The sequence below is a fragment of the Pleurodeles waltl genome, chromosome 5, assembly GCF_031143425.1.
Source record: "Pleurodeles waltl isolate 20211129_DDA chromosome 5, aPleWal1.hap1.20221129, whole genome shotgun sequence".
Classification (NCBI taxonomy): domain Eukaryota; kingdom Metazoa; phylum Chordata; class Amphibia; order Caudata; family Salamandridae; genus Pleurodeles; species Pleurodeles waltl.
In genome coordinates this window covers 158716317-158729612 of record NC_090444.1, presented here as the reverse complement: position 1 = coordinate 158729612, position 13296 = coordinate 158716317, and the positions used below count along the sequence as shown (strand labels likewise).

General features: G+C 44.3%; 1 protein-coding gene across 2 annotated transcripts in view; it reads left to right on the top strand.

Moving 5' to 3' along the window:
* BROX (BRO1 domain and CAAX motif containing) overlaps window positions 1–2806 on the top strand; it is a 193596-nt gene extending 190790 nt beyond the window's left edge. For both annotated transcript variants that reach the window (XM_069233848.1, XM_069233849.1), the window contains one exon: window positions 581–2806. In XM_069233848.1, coding sequence (XP_069089949.1) covers window positions 581–673 — 93 coding nt within the window. In that variant the 3' untranslated portion in view covers window positions 674–2806. The remainder of the gene's footprint in view (window positions 1–580) is intronic.
* Window positions 2807–13296: the final 10490 nt, after the last annotated feature.

Here is a 13296-nt window from a genome sequence, read left to right as displayed (position 1 = left end):
TAGGTTCCGGAACAGCATGCAGCCCGGCGTAAAGCACTTCAACGTCTCTTTTACGTGATAAGCATTATAAAAATGCAATTACAATTACAATAAAGCTCTACCATATTCTACTGTGTTGCATGGTGCACCAAAGTGTCCAAAAGGCAATATTTTGGTGCAATGTAATGCACATAAGTTAATGCATACATGTAATTGTGTTGTAGCCCTCAATTAATTGCAAATGTATCCACATAAAGAAAACCACAATGGTATTACTCAAATGCAGTTTGTTATGAAATAGTGTATTGTGTTGAAATGTTTTTTTTTAAATGTGCTTCTGGTTAAGCAATGGCACGTTGACTGTTGTCAGTAGTTACTGATAACTGTATATTTTTTTTAGTTTTAGAATACATGTTTTCTAATATATATTTTGCTGACTAAACTGTAGTGCTTTTTAAATTATTTGTAACTGTATTGTAGTGTATGGTATTCTTGCTAAAGTTAAATTAGTTGCGTCTTTTTAAGTGGCACTAGCTAAACAATGTTGACAAAATAATGCTTGTTTGAATTTTGATGATATATTAATTCTCCGTGTTTACAGGCTCAGGCTAAACCGAAAAAAGAGGAAGAAGTGAAGCCTATGAAAGAACCAGATATAAAAGCTCAAAAGGACAGTGGCTGCCAGATCTCCTGAAAGAGACATTCCTAACTTCTGTTAACATTTCTATGGTAACTGGTCCTAACCCTCTATGTAAAAAGAGACTAAACATCTAGCAATATAAAGGATATCTGATCAGCCAACAAACTCCTGTAAACTGGCACTTTATAAGAAAATGTGGGTAGATGCCCTATTATGCTATATTTATTTGTTAGAGCTTGAGCATGTGTATGCATTTCTAAAAAGAAAAATCACAGATTCAGAGACATGAAAGAAATGTGCTGTCGGAATTATGGAAGCCTGTTTATAGGTTTGACTGATCTTATAGAATAGTTTGAGCATATGACTCCTACAGCAGTTTTTCACCTCAACTCGGCATCTGAAGAGTATGCCACATTCAAATGTAATGTGTTTATTTTAATTTTAACTCTCAGTAGAAGGGCAGTGCAGGGTCCCTGACTTCAAAGCAACCTATGTTCTACATGCAGTTTCTGTGACCTATTTGCAGAATCTATAGCCATAATCCTGACCAAATTGCCAAGTCTTTGTAACTTTTTCTTGCCAGTTTGTTTTTCACTGTCCTGCACAGGGATGCTGGTTTACTATGCAGTTTACACCTATTTTACAACATAAATATATGAAAATGTAGTCTAAAGTTTCTAAAGATCTTCCATGCACCCCAAAGGAAAAAAAAAAAGAAAGCTAGTGTTTACAGTACTATCCTCAACGTTACATCTGCTAAGTTGGCACTACCTAATCGTACACTTGCAGATGATATCTCACTGGTTCCAGAGAGGGGGCACAAAGATTACATTGGATTTCTGTCTTGAATGTATGACGTGTATGCACTGATTTCCATAATTATTTAGCCCTCCAGCATTTGAGCGTATAGCACATTTCTCCTTCCACTGTGTATTTCATTGTCAAGTAAAACTGAGTAAACCTCTGTTCTTCTGCAGTTTAACATAAAGCATTCTATACACTCCTCTTTTCCATTACTCCCAGATGAAAATGTCAAAGTAAATACTTAAGTTTATTGATTTGAAATGAAGCGTTAAAGGCTAAAATACCTAAATGTTTTTCTGCCTTGATATACAGAAAGTATTAGCAATGGAACCAATACAACAAATACCAAAATACCTAAGAAAGGCTTCCTTTTTCACATTGAACCTTTGGAACCAGGTGTCTGCTGTTTGTGTTACCTGAAAGGGGGATTAATATGTTATCACAATAATTTGGCATTTCAATCAGAATTTTTCTGTACTAGGAGAAGGGCTTTCTGTTCTTAGCAAAAGACAAGCATGTGCAAGGCTTGAGCAATATAATGTTAGTCTTTTCTGGAAGTAAGAAAAGTAGGAACATGTTCTTCGTTTTGAATGACTTCTGGCTAACTCCTTATACATGGACACATCGAAAACCACTTTTTTGTTCCCATCTATGAAAACCATCACGCCCCATTCTCATAATTTCTGTATGACTTTGCAGAACTTGTTCAGCTAAATATCTTTATTTGCACCATGTATGGATCAATTTTGTTGACAGTTTTAAATGTCCCTTCACCTTGCATTGTTAAAATGAGTTCGGTATCAAATACAAAGGGCAGGTACATTGTGTCTTTAGTTCGCACTTCTTTGGAATATTTGGAGGCTCTGCTTTTTGCAACCAAGCAAAAACTTCTGTATATTGTTTGTGGGGATACCTTCAGTTTAACTGTATACTTTTGGGACGGTGTAGTAAAAAATGCTTATATTCTGTGTCATCTTTGTATGACTGGTGTTAGTTTATCAATGGCATCACAGCCTGCATTGTGCCAAGTCAATGTACACCTCTTGATCATCACTCGGATGACTAGCATGTTGCCTTGTGTCTCCCAAAGTAAAGGTGTTTGATCTGATCTGCAGGCATAGAGTCTTAGGAAACACCCAACCAAACACAGCCTTAAAGGCAAGCAGGAATGCCAGCTAACACCGCAAGTTATTATAAAGACCTTCATCTTCTTTTAGGTACTGTATAGCGAGGCTGTAGAAATGCAGTTAGGCTACATTTAGTTCGTACTGCAGGTTATAGACTCATACGTTTATGCAATGAAGTCCAAATAGCATTTTAAAAAGTCTTACTGGCGTATTTTATTTTTCACTTTAATCTGATATTAAACAGCCAAAATTTGAACGGTGTCCTACTTCTTTATTGTTTTTCTTCATACATATATGTGCTGTTTTTTCACCTGTAGTGAAAACAAAGGATTACCTGCATAGACATGAAAAATAATTTCCACTCTTATGGTTGTATGACACTATATCTTGGTTTATAATATTAAATTAAAATAATGACATCTACTACAAGTACTGCATTATCAAGGTAAGTATATGATTCCTATTCCTAACTTCCATCTGTGACCTTGCAAAGTAGTGATTAAGTTGCTGTAGTGGATGCAATATTTTCATCATACGTGACACAGTGGTGGAATTCCATCCTTTTATACATTTGTTAGCCCCGCTACACTTGTTCACACTGTAATGGATGTTGGAAATGAAAAACTGACAAAGCTCCTTTACATAATCAAACATCTGTATGTAATAGACAGTTAGGTAGGCAAATGTATTGTCTTATTGAAAATGTATTGTCTATTGTTAGTAATGATGATGAAGTCCACCCAGACCTTAAAGCAGTGAAAGCTCATCCCACAACCTGTCGATATGCATGAAATCTGCCAGGGAAAAGTCAGTGATTGAGGACACCAATAGTGCTCCCATCTACACCCAGTGCCATACCTCAGCCATCCTTTCTGCCCAGAGCTCTGTACGCTGAGGCGCTGAGCCATTAAAAATAACATACTGTCTGTGCTTTCTACTCAATGGGACGATTAGACTGATCCCGCCATGTGCGTGCCAAAGGACAGAGGCCCTATGAAAAGCAAGAAAACCAACAGAAGACAAGATTCAAAGTTCAAACCATGATGGTTTATTTAAAATCAAGAATCCTACCTAAAGCAAAAAGATAATGGGGTGGTCAATTCAAAACCGTTTCAATAATGGTCATAAGTCAAATGAAAGGTCTAAGTCTAAGATCAGCCAAAGGACTGACATGAAATCTGCCTCTGAAGAGAGCAAGAAAAGTCTGGCATACATCCCATAAATTGTACATTTTATAGGTTTAAAACAGCAGAGACCATGCCCTTTGCACGGTGTGAAATGATACCATGGGCTGTAGTAACATTGACAGAAACAGGATCACTCTTAAGCACCCACCTAAAATCAATAACCAAAAATTTCCTTTTACCTATACACTAGAAAATGACATCATCACTTTGCACTTATTCAATATAATGCCCTTTTCAGAAGAGTCCACAGGAACAGGAAATGTCCTTGACTAGTTACAAAAGTAGGTACAGTTAGAACGCAGACTCCTCTAAAACCATGGAAGAATTACATTTCATCTCCGCACAGATTAGAGCATTTCAACTATTTCACCAAAGGAAATAGCACAGTGTTAGAGAAATTGTGTATGCTGCGCAACTTCAAAAGGCCACGTTTCTTCAGTTGCCAGTGCAAGGCCCAGTAAATTAGTTTCTGACGGATACAACTACCTGTGAATTCCTCACCTTATAAATTCTCCCAATGCGCCAGCATTCGACTGACATTTTCTTCCTAGCTCCCCACATCGCAATTGCATGGCTCCACACGCGACTCCATCCGACAATAAGAAGTCCTCACTGGCGTGCTGACGCCAGTTCCCTTTTTTTCTTCCGTGCCTTCGATGCTAACGTTTTTTTCCTGGCTCTCGAACAGTTTCTGTTTCAAAGGCGTTGTTGAGTTACAATTTCTCCACCGAAAAAATCGGGCTTTAAGCCTTGTCATGAGTGTGGGGTTGCATGTTGGTTACAGATCCTCATGAGGACTGCTTGTGGTGCCTAAGCACGGACCACGACGTGGAGGGGTGCGTGTCCTGCCAGTGGATGAACCCGAAGGCCTTGAAGGAGAGAGAGCTAAGCTCTTCTTTGCAAAAGCTAAGAAGGAGCATAACAGTCATCGAAGATCTAAGGCGAGGGATTCTTCTTCGCATAAGTCCTCGAGGTCGCATAAGAAGCGGCGCCAGCACAATTCACGACGCCGTTCTTCCAGTGATCGGTCCCCTCCAAGATGGCACCATACGGCGTGGGAGGTCAGTCCAACTGTCACTCCTCAGCCTCAGAGTCCACAGGCTTCTCCGTCGCCGACGTTGATAGAGGTCTTCGAGTCCCCGGCGGGCCCTCCGGTTCACTTTTCTCCTGTGTCAACTCATGGTCAGGAGCCTGGGGTGCAAGTTTCGGATTCGGTTCAAACACATCAGGAAGAGCAGAGGTTTCCTGCCTTTCCAACTCCGGGAGCAAATCCATCAGCGTTCCTTAATGCTATGTTTAGCATTTTCAACAGAGCTATGGCCCCTGCTGGTGCACCGGCTGGCCCCACGGGTCCATTAGCATTTATGCTGGGTTCACCAGCGCCGTACAAACAGGCCCTGTTTGTACCCTTCTATCCAGGTGAAGGTGCTGGATCGGCGCCGATGATGTCGTCACCCCAGATGATGTTGCCGATGGAGTCGATGCCGGTGCCGGATGGGTCCCGATCGGGCCGCAGTGTCTCTCCACCCTCTCCTCCGCCGGAGCGTCCATCTGCTTTGAAACCGGTGTCGTCAACGTCGGCTAATTCTCTATCGACACCGCGTTTGGAGCCCAGCCTTAGGTCGAAAAGGTGGGCCTTGAGGCTCTTGGAGGAGCAGGAGTATCAGCAACAGCTGTTGGAGGAAGGGGAGATTCCTGAGCTTATGGGTGAATTTCAGAGCCTGAACTCTGCAAGTGTCCTAGATACACCCCCTGAGTGGGATCTTTCATCCCCTGGTGAGCTCACAGAGGAGGCAGTATCTTACCATGCCGTGATAAGAAGGCTGCTGAGTTTTTGGACCTTCCTTTACCAGCATCGGAGGTGAAGACGAACATCTGACTGAGGTGTTGCATCCTTACTCTACGTCTTCTGAGCCCCTTCTCGCTTGTAATGATGCCCTTACTGAGCCCAATCTAGACATTTGTGGGAAGCCTGTCACGACTCCGGCGGTTTTCAGGACTGTGGCTAAGAGGTACAGAGTTGCTCCAGGGGATCTGCAGTTTTTGTCTCAGCATCCATCACCCGAGAGCTTGGTAGTGCAAGCCTCTTGTTCTGCCTGGTCTGCACCTGGTTCATTCCCTGCTACTCTATCAGATAGAGAGTCTAAGCGAATGGAGCAAACAGCAAAGAAGGGTTTCTCCTCGTGCAGTATGGCCTTGAAGTCTGTCAATGCTACCTGTGTGCTGGGGAGGTATATTCATGCCCTGATTGACACAGCAAGAGCTGTTGTGCCAAGCTTGCCTCAGGATGTGCAGGGGCAGTTTGATGAACTCCTATTGGACACTCAAGCGGCGGCCAAGCAGGTTATTCAGTCTGGTTTGGATATGGCAGATTCAGTTGCCAGGGCAATGGGCACTTCAGTGGCGACCAGGAGGCATGCATAGCTTAGGGTTCTGGCTTTTCCACAGATGTTCAGACAACTTTGTTGGACCTTCAGTTTGATGACGAGAAGTTGTTTGGATCCAAAGTCGATTCAGCTTTGGAGCGTTTTAAAGACAGCAGGGCTACTGCATAGTCCTCGGAACTCCAGGCTTCAGCGTCCACACCCTTTAGATCTTTTTGGAGGTTCAGGGGTTTTGGCCCTGGATCCTCTTTTCATGGGAGGCCACAGTCCAGCATGCAGCAGCCTGCCAACCCTCTGTAGGGCTTTTGGGGGGGGGGGGGTTAGAACATGAGGAGCCACTAAGCAGCCTCCCGTCTAATCTTCCTCTGGGGGAACCCATCAAGGAAAGCAGCCCTTGTTTTCTCTCCATCTTGCATCATACTTCTCCCATAGGGGGAAGGCTGTTTTATTTTCTCCACGAGTGGGAGTTAATCACATCAGACACTTGGGTGTTAAATATTGTGGGAAAAGGTTATACCCTTCCTTTTCGAGAGTTCCCCGTCCCATCCCTTCCAGTCATTTGTTTTGTACGAAAGATCATCTCATGTTGCTTCAGCAGGAGGTGCAAGTCCTTTTGTTAAAGGGTGCAGTGGAGTTGGTGCCAGAGCAGGAAGAGGGCCAGGGATGCTATTCGAGGTATTTCCTGATTCCCAAGAAGGATGGTCATTTGAGGCCTATCCTGGACCTGAGGATTTTGAATTGGTTCCTCAAAAACAGGAGAAATAGAAAATGCTGACCCTAGCACAGGTGCTTCTTGCATTGAACAAGGAAGACTGGATGGTGTCTGTCAACTTGCAGGATGCTTATTTTCATATCCCCATTCTGAAGTCGCACAGGAAGTATCTCAGGTTTGTGGTAGGGTTGCAACACTACCAGTTTGCGGTCCTTCTTTTTGGTCTAATTTCCGCACCTTGAGTCTTCACGAAGGTGATGGCATTGGTTGCAGCAGACCTCAGAAGGAAGGGAGTATCTGTATTCCCTTACCTGGACGATTGGCTGATCAAAGCTGCGTCCCCAGCATTCGTGCTGCATCACTTGCAAATGACAACACAGTTGTTGTTCAACCTGGGCTTTACGGTAAACATGCCCAAGTCCCGCCTAGAGGCCTCTCAGTGTCTCCTGTTCATAGGGGCAGTACTGGACACAACATTGAATCAGGCCTACCCTCCACCTCCGAGGATTCAGAACATTCAGGCGTTGATTCCAATGTTTCAAAAGGGAGTGGCTGTTCCGGTTAAGGTCCTATGTCTGCTCGGTTTGTTCGCTTCTTGCATTCTGTTGGTCACCCATGCACATTGGCACATGAGGGCTCTCCAGTGGTGCCTTCGAAAGCAGTGGTTTCAACACAAAGAGGATCTTGAGGAGTCGATAACGATCTCCAGAGACGCTGCAGCAGATCTACAATGGTGGGCTGTGGACAGCAACCTTTCCCAAGGAAGGCCGTTTTGCCTACCACCTCTGGTGGCCACGGTCATAACCGATGCTTCCATTCTAGGCTGGGGAGCTCATCTGGGGGACCTGGAGATCAAAGGCTATTGGTCTCCAGCGGAACAGATGCTTCACATCAATCTGTTAGAGTTACGGGCAACCCGTCCGGCTCTCAAGGCCTTCCTCCTGTCCCTTCATGGTCAGTCAGTTCAAGTCTTGACGGACAACACTACCGCAATGTGGTACATCAACAAGCAGGGAAGAGTAGGGTTATACCTTCTCTACAGAGAGGCTCTGTGCCTCTGGTTCTGGGCACAGGACCATCGGATTTGTATTGTAGCAAACCACCTGGCTGGAGTTCTCAACGTACGTGTGAACAGTCTCAGACGGCATTTCTCAGCCGATCACAAGTGGCGCCTCCATCCAGACCTGGTTCTTCACATCTTCTGGATTTGGGGATTTCCACGGATAGACCTGTTTGCCACTCAGGAGAACGCACACTGCCCGTTGTTCTGCAGCCTCCAGTATCTGATGCATGGGGTGTTAGGGGACGTGTTTCAGATGTCTTGGTGCAACTAGTTGCTTTATGCGTTGCCCCTTCCCCCCCATACCCTTGATTCCTCGGGTTCTGAGGAAGATTCGCCAAGATCGGACTCAAGTCATTTTAATAGCCCCGGATTGGCCAAGAAAGGTATGGTACAAAGACCTTCTCCAAGTCTTACTGTGCCCTCCACTCTGTCTCCCTCACAGGGCAGACCTCCTCTTGCAGTCACCAGGGCAGGTTCAACACCCCCACCTCCAGAGCCTGCACCTACATGCCTGCAGATTGAACAGGGCAATCTGAGTACCTTTTCTCTCCCTCCAGAAGTGTGGATGTTATCTTGTCAGCCAGATGACACTCCACCAAGACTGTTTATGCTAACAGATGGGCAAAATTTGTTACGTGGTGTGGAGAGAGGCAAATTGATCCCTTAAAGGCCCATTTGTCTGATGTTTTGCTTTTTGCCCTTTCCTTGGTGCAGACGGGTTGTGCAGTTGCGACTGTGAAAAGTTATTTATCATTCTGTCGGCCTTTCTTTGCCTTCCTGATTAGCCTTCCTTATTTAAGTCCCCTATAGTTATTAGATTCCTGAAAGGTTTGACTAACAAGTTTCCTCCCACTCCGTTTGTCATGTTTCAGTGGGATTGGAATTTGGTTCTGACTTTCTTAATGGGTTCCCTGTTTGAGCTGAGGTTTTTAGTTTTAAAAACAGTTTTCTTAACTAACGGCTATCATGTTGGCTAGGTGTGTGAGTGAGCTTCAGGCTCTTAGTGTGAAACCTCCCTTTACATCCTTTTCTTCCTAAAGTAGTCACTCCCTTTCATATGGGCCAGTCTATAACACTCTCATCCTTTTACCCTCCTCCTTATCCATCAAAGGAGGAGGGAAGACTTAATTGCTTGGATCCAAAAAAGCGCTCAGTTTCTACACTGAGAGGAAAAGACACTTTTGAGTTGATGATCAACTCTTCATTGGATATGTGGGCTAGAAGAAGGGCAAGGCTGTCCACAAGAAAACCCATTCCAGGTGGGTCATTCTTTGCATAAAGATTTGTTATTCACTGGCAAAGAAGGTTCCTCCTGAGGGTATTAGGGCCCATTCTACCAGAGCTAAGTCTGCCACTTTGGCCTTGGCTAGAGGTGTCCCAGTTTCCGAAATTTGTAAGGCTGCAACTTTGGCTTCCCTCCACACTTTCGCGAAGCATTATTGCTTAGACTCGGAATTTAGGAGGGACAGCCATTTCGCACATTCTGTTTTGCAGGATTTCTTGGTTTGACCAGTCAGGAACCAACCTCTGAGTGTGGGACTGCTTAGGGATTCTATTCATAGGGTGAGTAATCCACAGGTAGTTGTATCCATCAGAAGAACAAGTTACTTACCTTCCGTAACGCTTTTTCTGGTGGACACAGTAGCTACCTGTGGATTCCTCACAGTCCCACACGCCTCCCCGTTGCCAGTCTGGTCATACCAAGACTTCTTTTATTATAAATGTATATACTTTTTTGGTATTTTTATATAAGCAAATATTGTGGTTCATATTTGGGGTGGTATATATTGTTTCTTGTGAGGTCGGTATTCACCTGTTTGCCTCAAAGGCACGTAAAAAATGGTGAAACTGACGTCAGCATGCTGGCGAGGACTTCCTATTACCACGATGACGTCAGACGGAGTCGCGAGCAGAGGCATGCAATTGTGACGTCCTCGTCGACATGGGGAGCTAGGAAGAAAATTTCAGTCGAATGCTGCCCCATTGGGAGAATTTATAAGGTGAGGAATCCACAGGTAGCTACAGTATCCACCAGAAAAAGCGTTACTGAAAAAGCATTCTTTTTTGGCCTACTTATGCTAACCTTAACACACGAAAATGAACATTAATCTTTATTAATAAATAAGCTCTGACATTAGACACCACACCCTCCTATCGGGCTGGCCTTTTGACAGACTCATTCCATGTTGCCATGGCATGTAGGTTAAAATTATGTCGTTGAGTTCTTTTCTCCCTAATTCTGCTTTCAAATTCCATTTGCCATACAAGACCCAAGGAATCACTGGGGCAGTCAACTGCCACATAGGAAATTTTCCATAGAAAGATGAGCTGGGGAGAAAAGAATGAATGTCGTAGTGAAGCTGGGCGCCGTGCGGGACTAAGGACTACTGATGCATACCCCATTGCCGGTTGGCCTCGCTCCCAACATTTCCCCTCTTTGTATTGATGGCATTCTGCCAGAATGCTATAGGCAAAACTGAATAAATGTATGCAAGCAACAACATATTAGCAATTTTTTAAACAGGTTTCAGTGGCTGTACCTCACAGTGGATAATGTCTTCTGTCTGAGGTTCTTTCATCATTACCTCGATATAAACCAAATAATACTTGTGTTTCATTGATACTCCATCTGAAATATCCAAACTATATACCCACGTGGATCCGTGAAACACATTTCACAATATATATTGTTTTTTTACTTGTTCATTCTTAAAAATGCAGGCAGTGAGCCAAATGATTCATAAATAACATTTGATTTTAAACACCTCACTTTAAACAGTAAAAGGCAATGCATCCTTTGTCTCTAGTTGTAAATAGAGTGAACATTTGTCACTCTTTCTGTAAAAATTCCTAAACTTGCATATCGTGCTTTGCAGGGTAATCTAGGCGGTTCATTTTCGTATATTTGTTTGACAGGAAACTCCATTTTAGTGATGTGGTGTGATTTCGCTTGACATCTACTGGCTAACATTACGTTTCTGTTGCGTTTCATTTCTCCTTAGCCATGTCGACCATTTTACATAAGTGTGTTTTTTTTGTTGCAGAATAAAAGATGTTCACGTCATATGCATCCATTTTTAGAATTCAATAAACTAGTGCAACATTTGTCTGGTGATGCAGTGCTCGAGTTTGAGGCACAGGAACGAACCTTCGAGCAAAGCAGAGGGAAGCTTGGCAAGTGCATTTTGGATACAGCAGTTGCAGCAATTCAAGAGCTCAAAATTCCTCCTCTTCTCCCTTCATTGTGACCGTGTCAAACCCTCTACCAAAAGCCCATAGTCTTCCACTTTGTAACATTTGTTCATGTCTGGGTTTCCTGTGTAATAAACTGTTCTGCTACTGTATTTAACAGTCAGTGTTAATATTAGTATAAATCAAGCTGGGTCGGACCAGTGATCTATCCCCAGTGTTGTCTACAAGTAACTGACTGTAACATTGAGGCTTCTTGGCCCCTTGGCAAATTGTGGTAGAATTATGTCACACGAGCCAGGGTGATGAAATAAGACGATTAATTCAGAACCCTAAGTTGTCTCCAGAAGGCCAGCAATGATCTAACGGCTAGCCCTCGGAATGTCCTCGGCAACACTCGAGAGTTCCAGGCCAATCTTACAGTTACAACACATTTTTCTTAATTCATGAAAAGCATGGAAAAAAATTAAACATGAGGAACAAAACACAATGAAGAACAGAACAAACAAGCGAGTAGGGCTATGGTAAAAGTGAACAAAACGTTTCTTTTTCGAGGTTTATTTCTACACGCAAAGATGATTTATAAAAGGGAAGGCTGCTAAAGCTTGGAAGATTTCACCTTATATAATCAGCTAACCAGGTACGAGTTCTTCCCGACCTTCTCAAAAGAGAACACCTTCTTTCAACACAGTGACCTCCCTTCTAATACAGTGCAACAGGCTTCTCAAATTCTGTTTCGGGCAATTATTCAACTTAACCCTGTATCCTCTTCCTGACAACTTTGTATTGACACTAAATTTAGAGAAACCTGCCCTACCTCCTGCTGGCCTGACCTTCACCCCGTCACTTTTCTGAAGCCTTCTAAGCTCATCACTGGACTCAAAACCTTTAACGTGTACCCAGCTCTCCCAACCAATGGCGTACCAAAAAGTCATGAAATGACAGCTCATATGAGAAAAAGGGGACTTGTCTGTCTCTCTATTAACAGTAGCATGATAGGCACAGACCAAATATCTAATAGCACTCTTCACATCCAATCCAGTCCTGAAAGTCATTGACATTGTACCTTTAACCATACTGTTTGGTCTCCAATTGACCATTAGCTTGTGGATTCTACAGAGACGTCCTAATATCTTTGACATCACACTCCTCCAAAAAAATCTTTCATTTGTCTAGAGGTAGGTTGAGTGGCATTATCAGTAACTGTTAGATCTGACAGTCTTGGTGTGGTCTTCCCCTAAACTTTTTGCTTTTATCCCTCCTGTTTCTTGGAATTCGATTTTGTAGGATTCAGGACTATGGCCCTCATTACAACCCTGGCGGTTGGTGTTAAAGTGGCGGTAATACCGCCAAATTATGACATTGGCGGTTTGGCCCAAGCCAAAGCGCCAATGTACCATTCTGACCGCCAGGGTGGTAATGGCCGCTGGGATGGAGACTTCGGTCTCCAGCCCGGCGGCCGTTACAATCCCACCCTCTGGATTATGACCCCGCCTACCGCCATGGTTTTCGTGGCAATCCTACCGCCGCAAAAACCATGGCGGTAGGCACTATCCGTGCCAGGGAATTTCTTCTCTGGCACTGATAGGGTTCCCCCTCTTCCCCCTAACCCCTCGACCCCCCCCCCACACATTTACACACCCACACTTCCACACTCATACACACATGCATACCCACATCCACCCATGCATGCACACATACATTCCCACACACCGCAACACACACTAACATACATTGTATCACACACGCATGCACAACATACATGTACAGCCACATTCATTCATAAACAAATGCATTCCACGCGACTCACACCCGCATGCAGGCATTAAAACGCAGACACACACAAACCCCTCCCCCCCCCACACACAAACAACCCCCCCGTCCCCCTCTCCTGTCGGAGAACCTGACTTACCTGATTGCAGGGGGTCCTCCGGCAGGAGACTGGACGCGGCGCTACTGCCAGCAGCAGCTTCCGCCAGCAAAACACCACCAGGCCATATCATGGAACATGATACGGTAGACAGTGTTTTGCTGGCGTGGCAGCAGCGCCACCTTATCGCCCTCAGCCGCCGTGACCATCGACGGAATACTGCCAGCCTTCTGGCGGTATTTCGTCTACGGTCATAATGCGGTTGGCGGCTGGTAGCCACGGCGACGGTATGTTGGCGGCCGCCGCCGTGGCAGTAGGCGGCATTTACCGCCTATGTAATA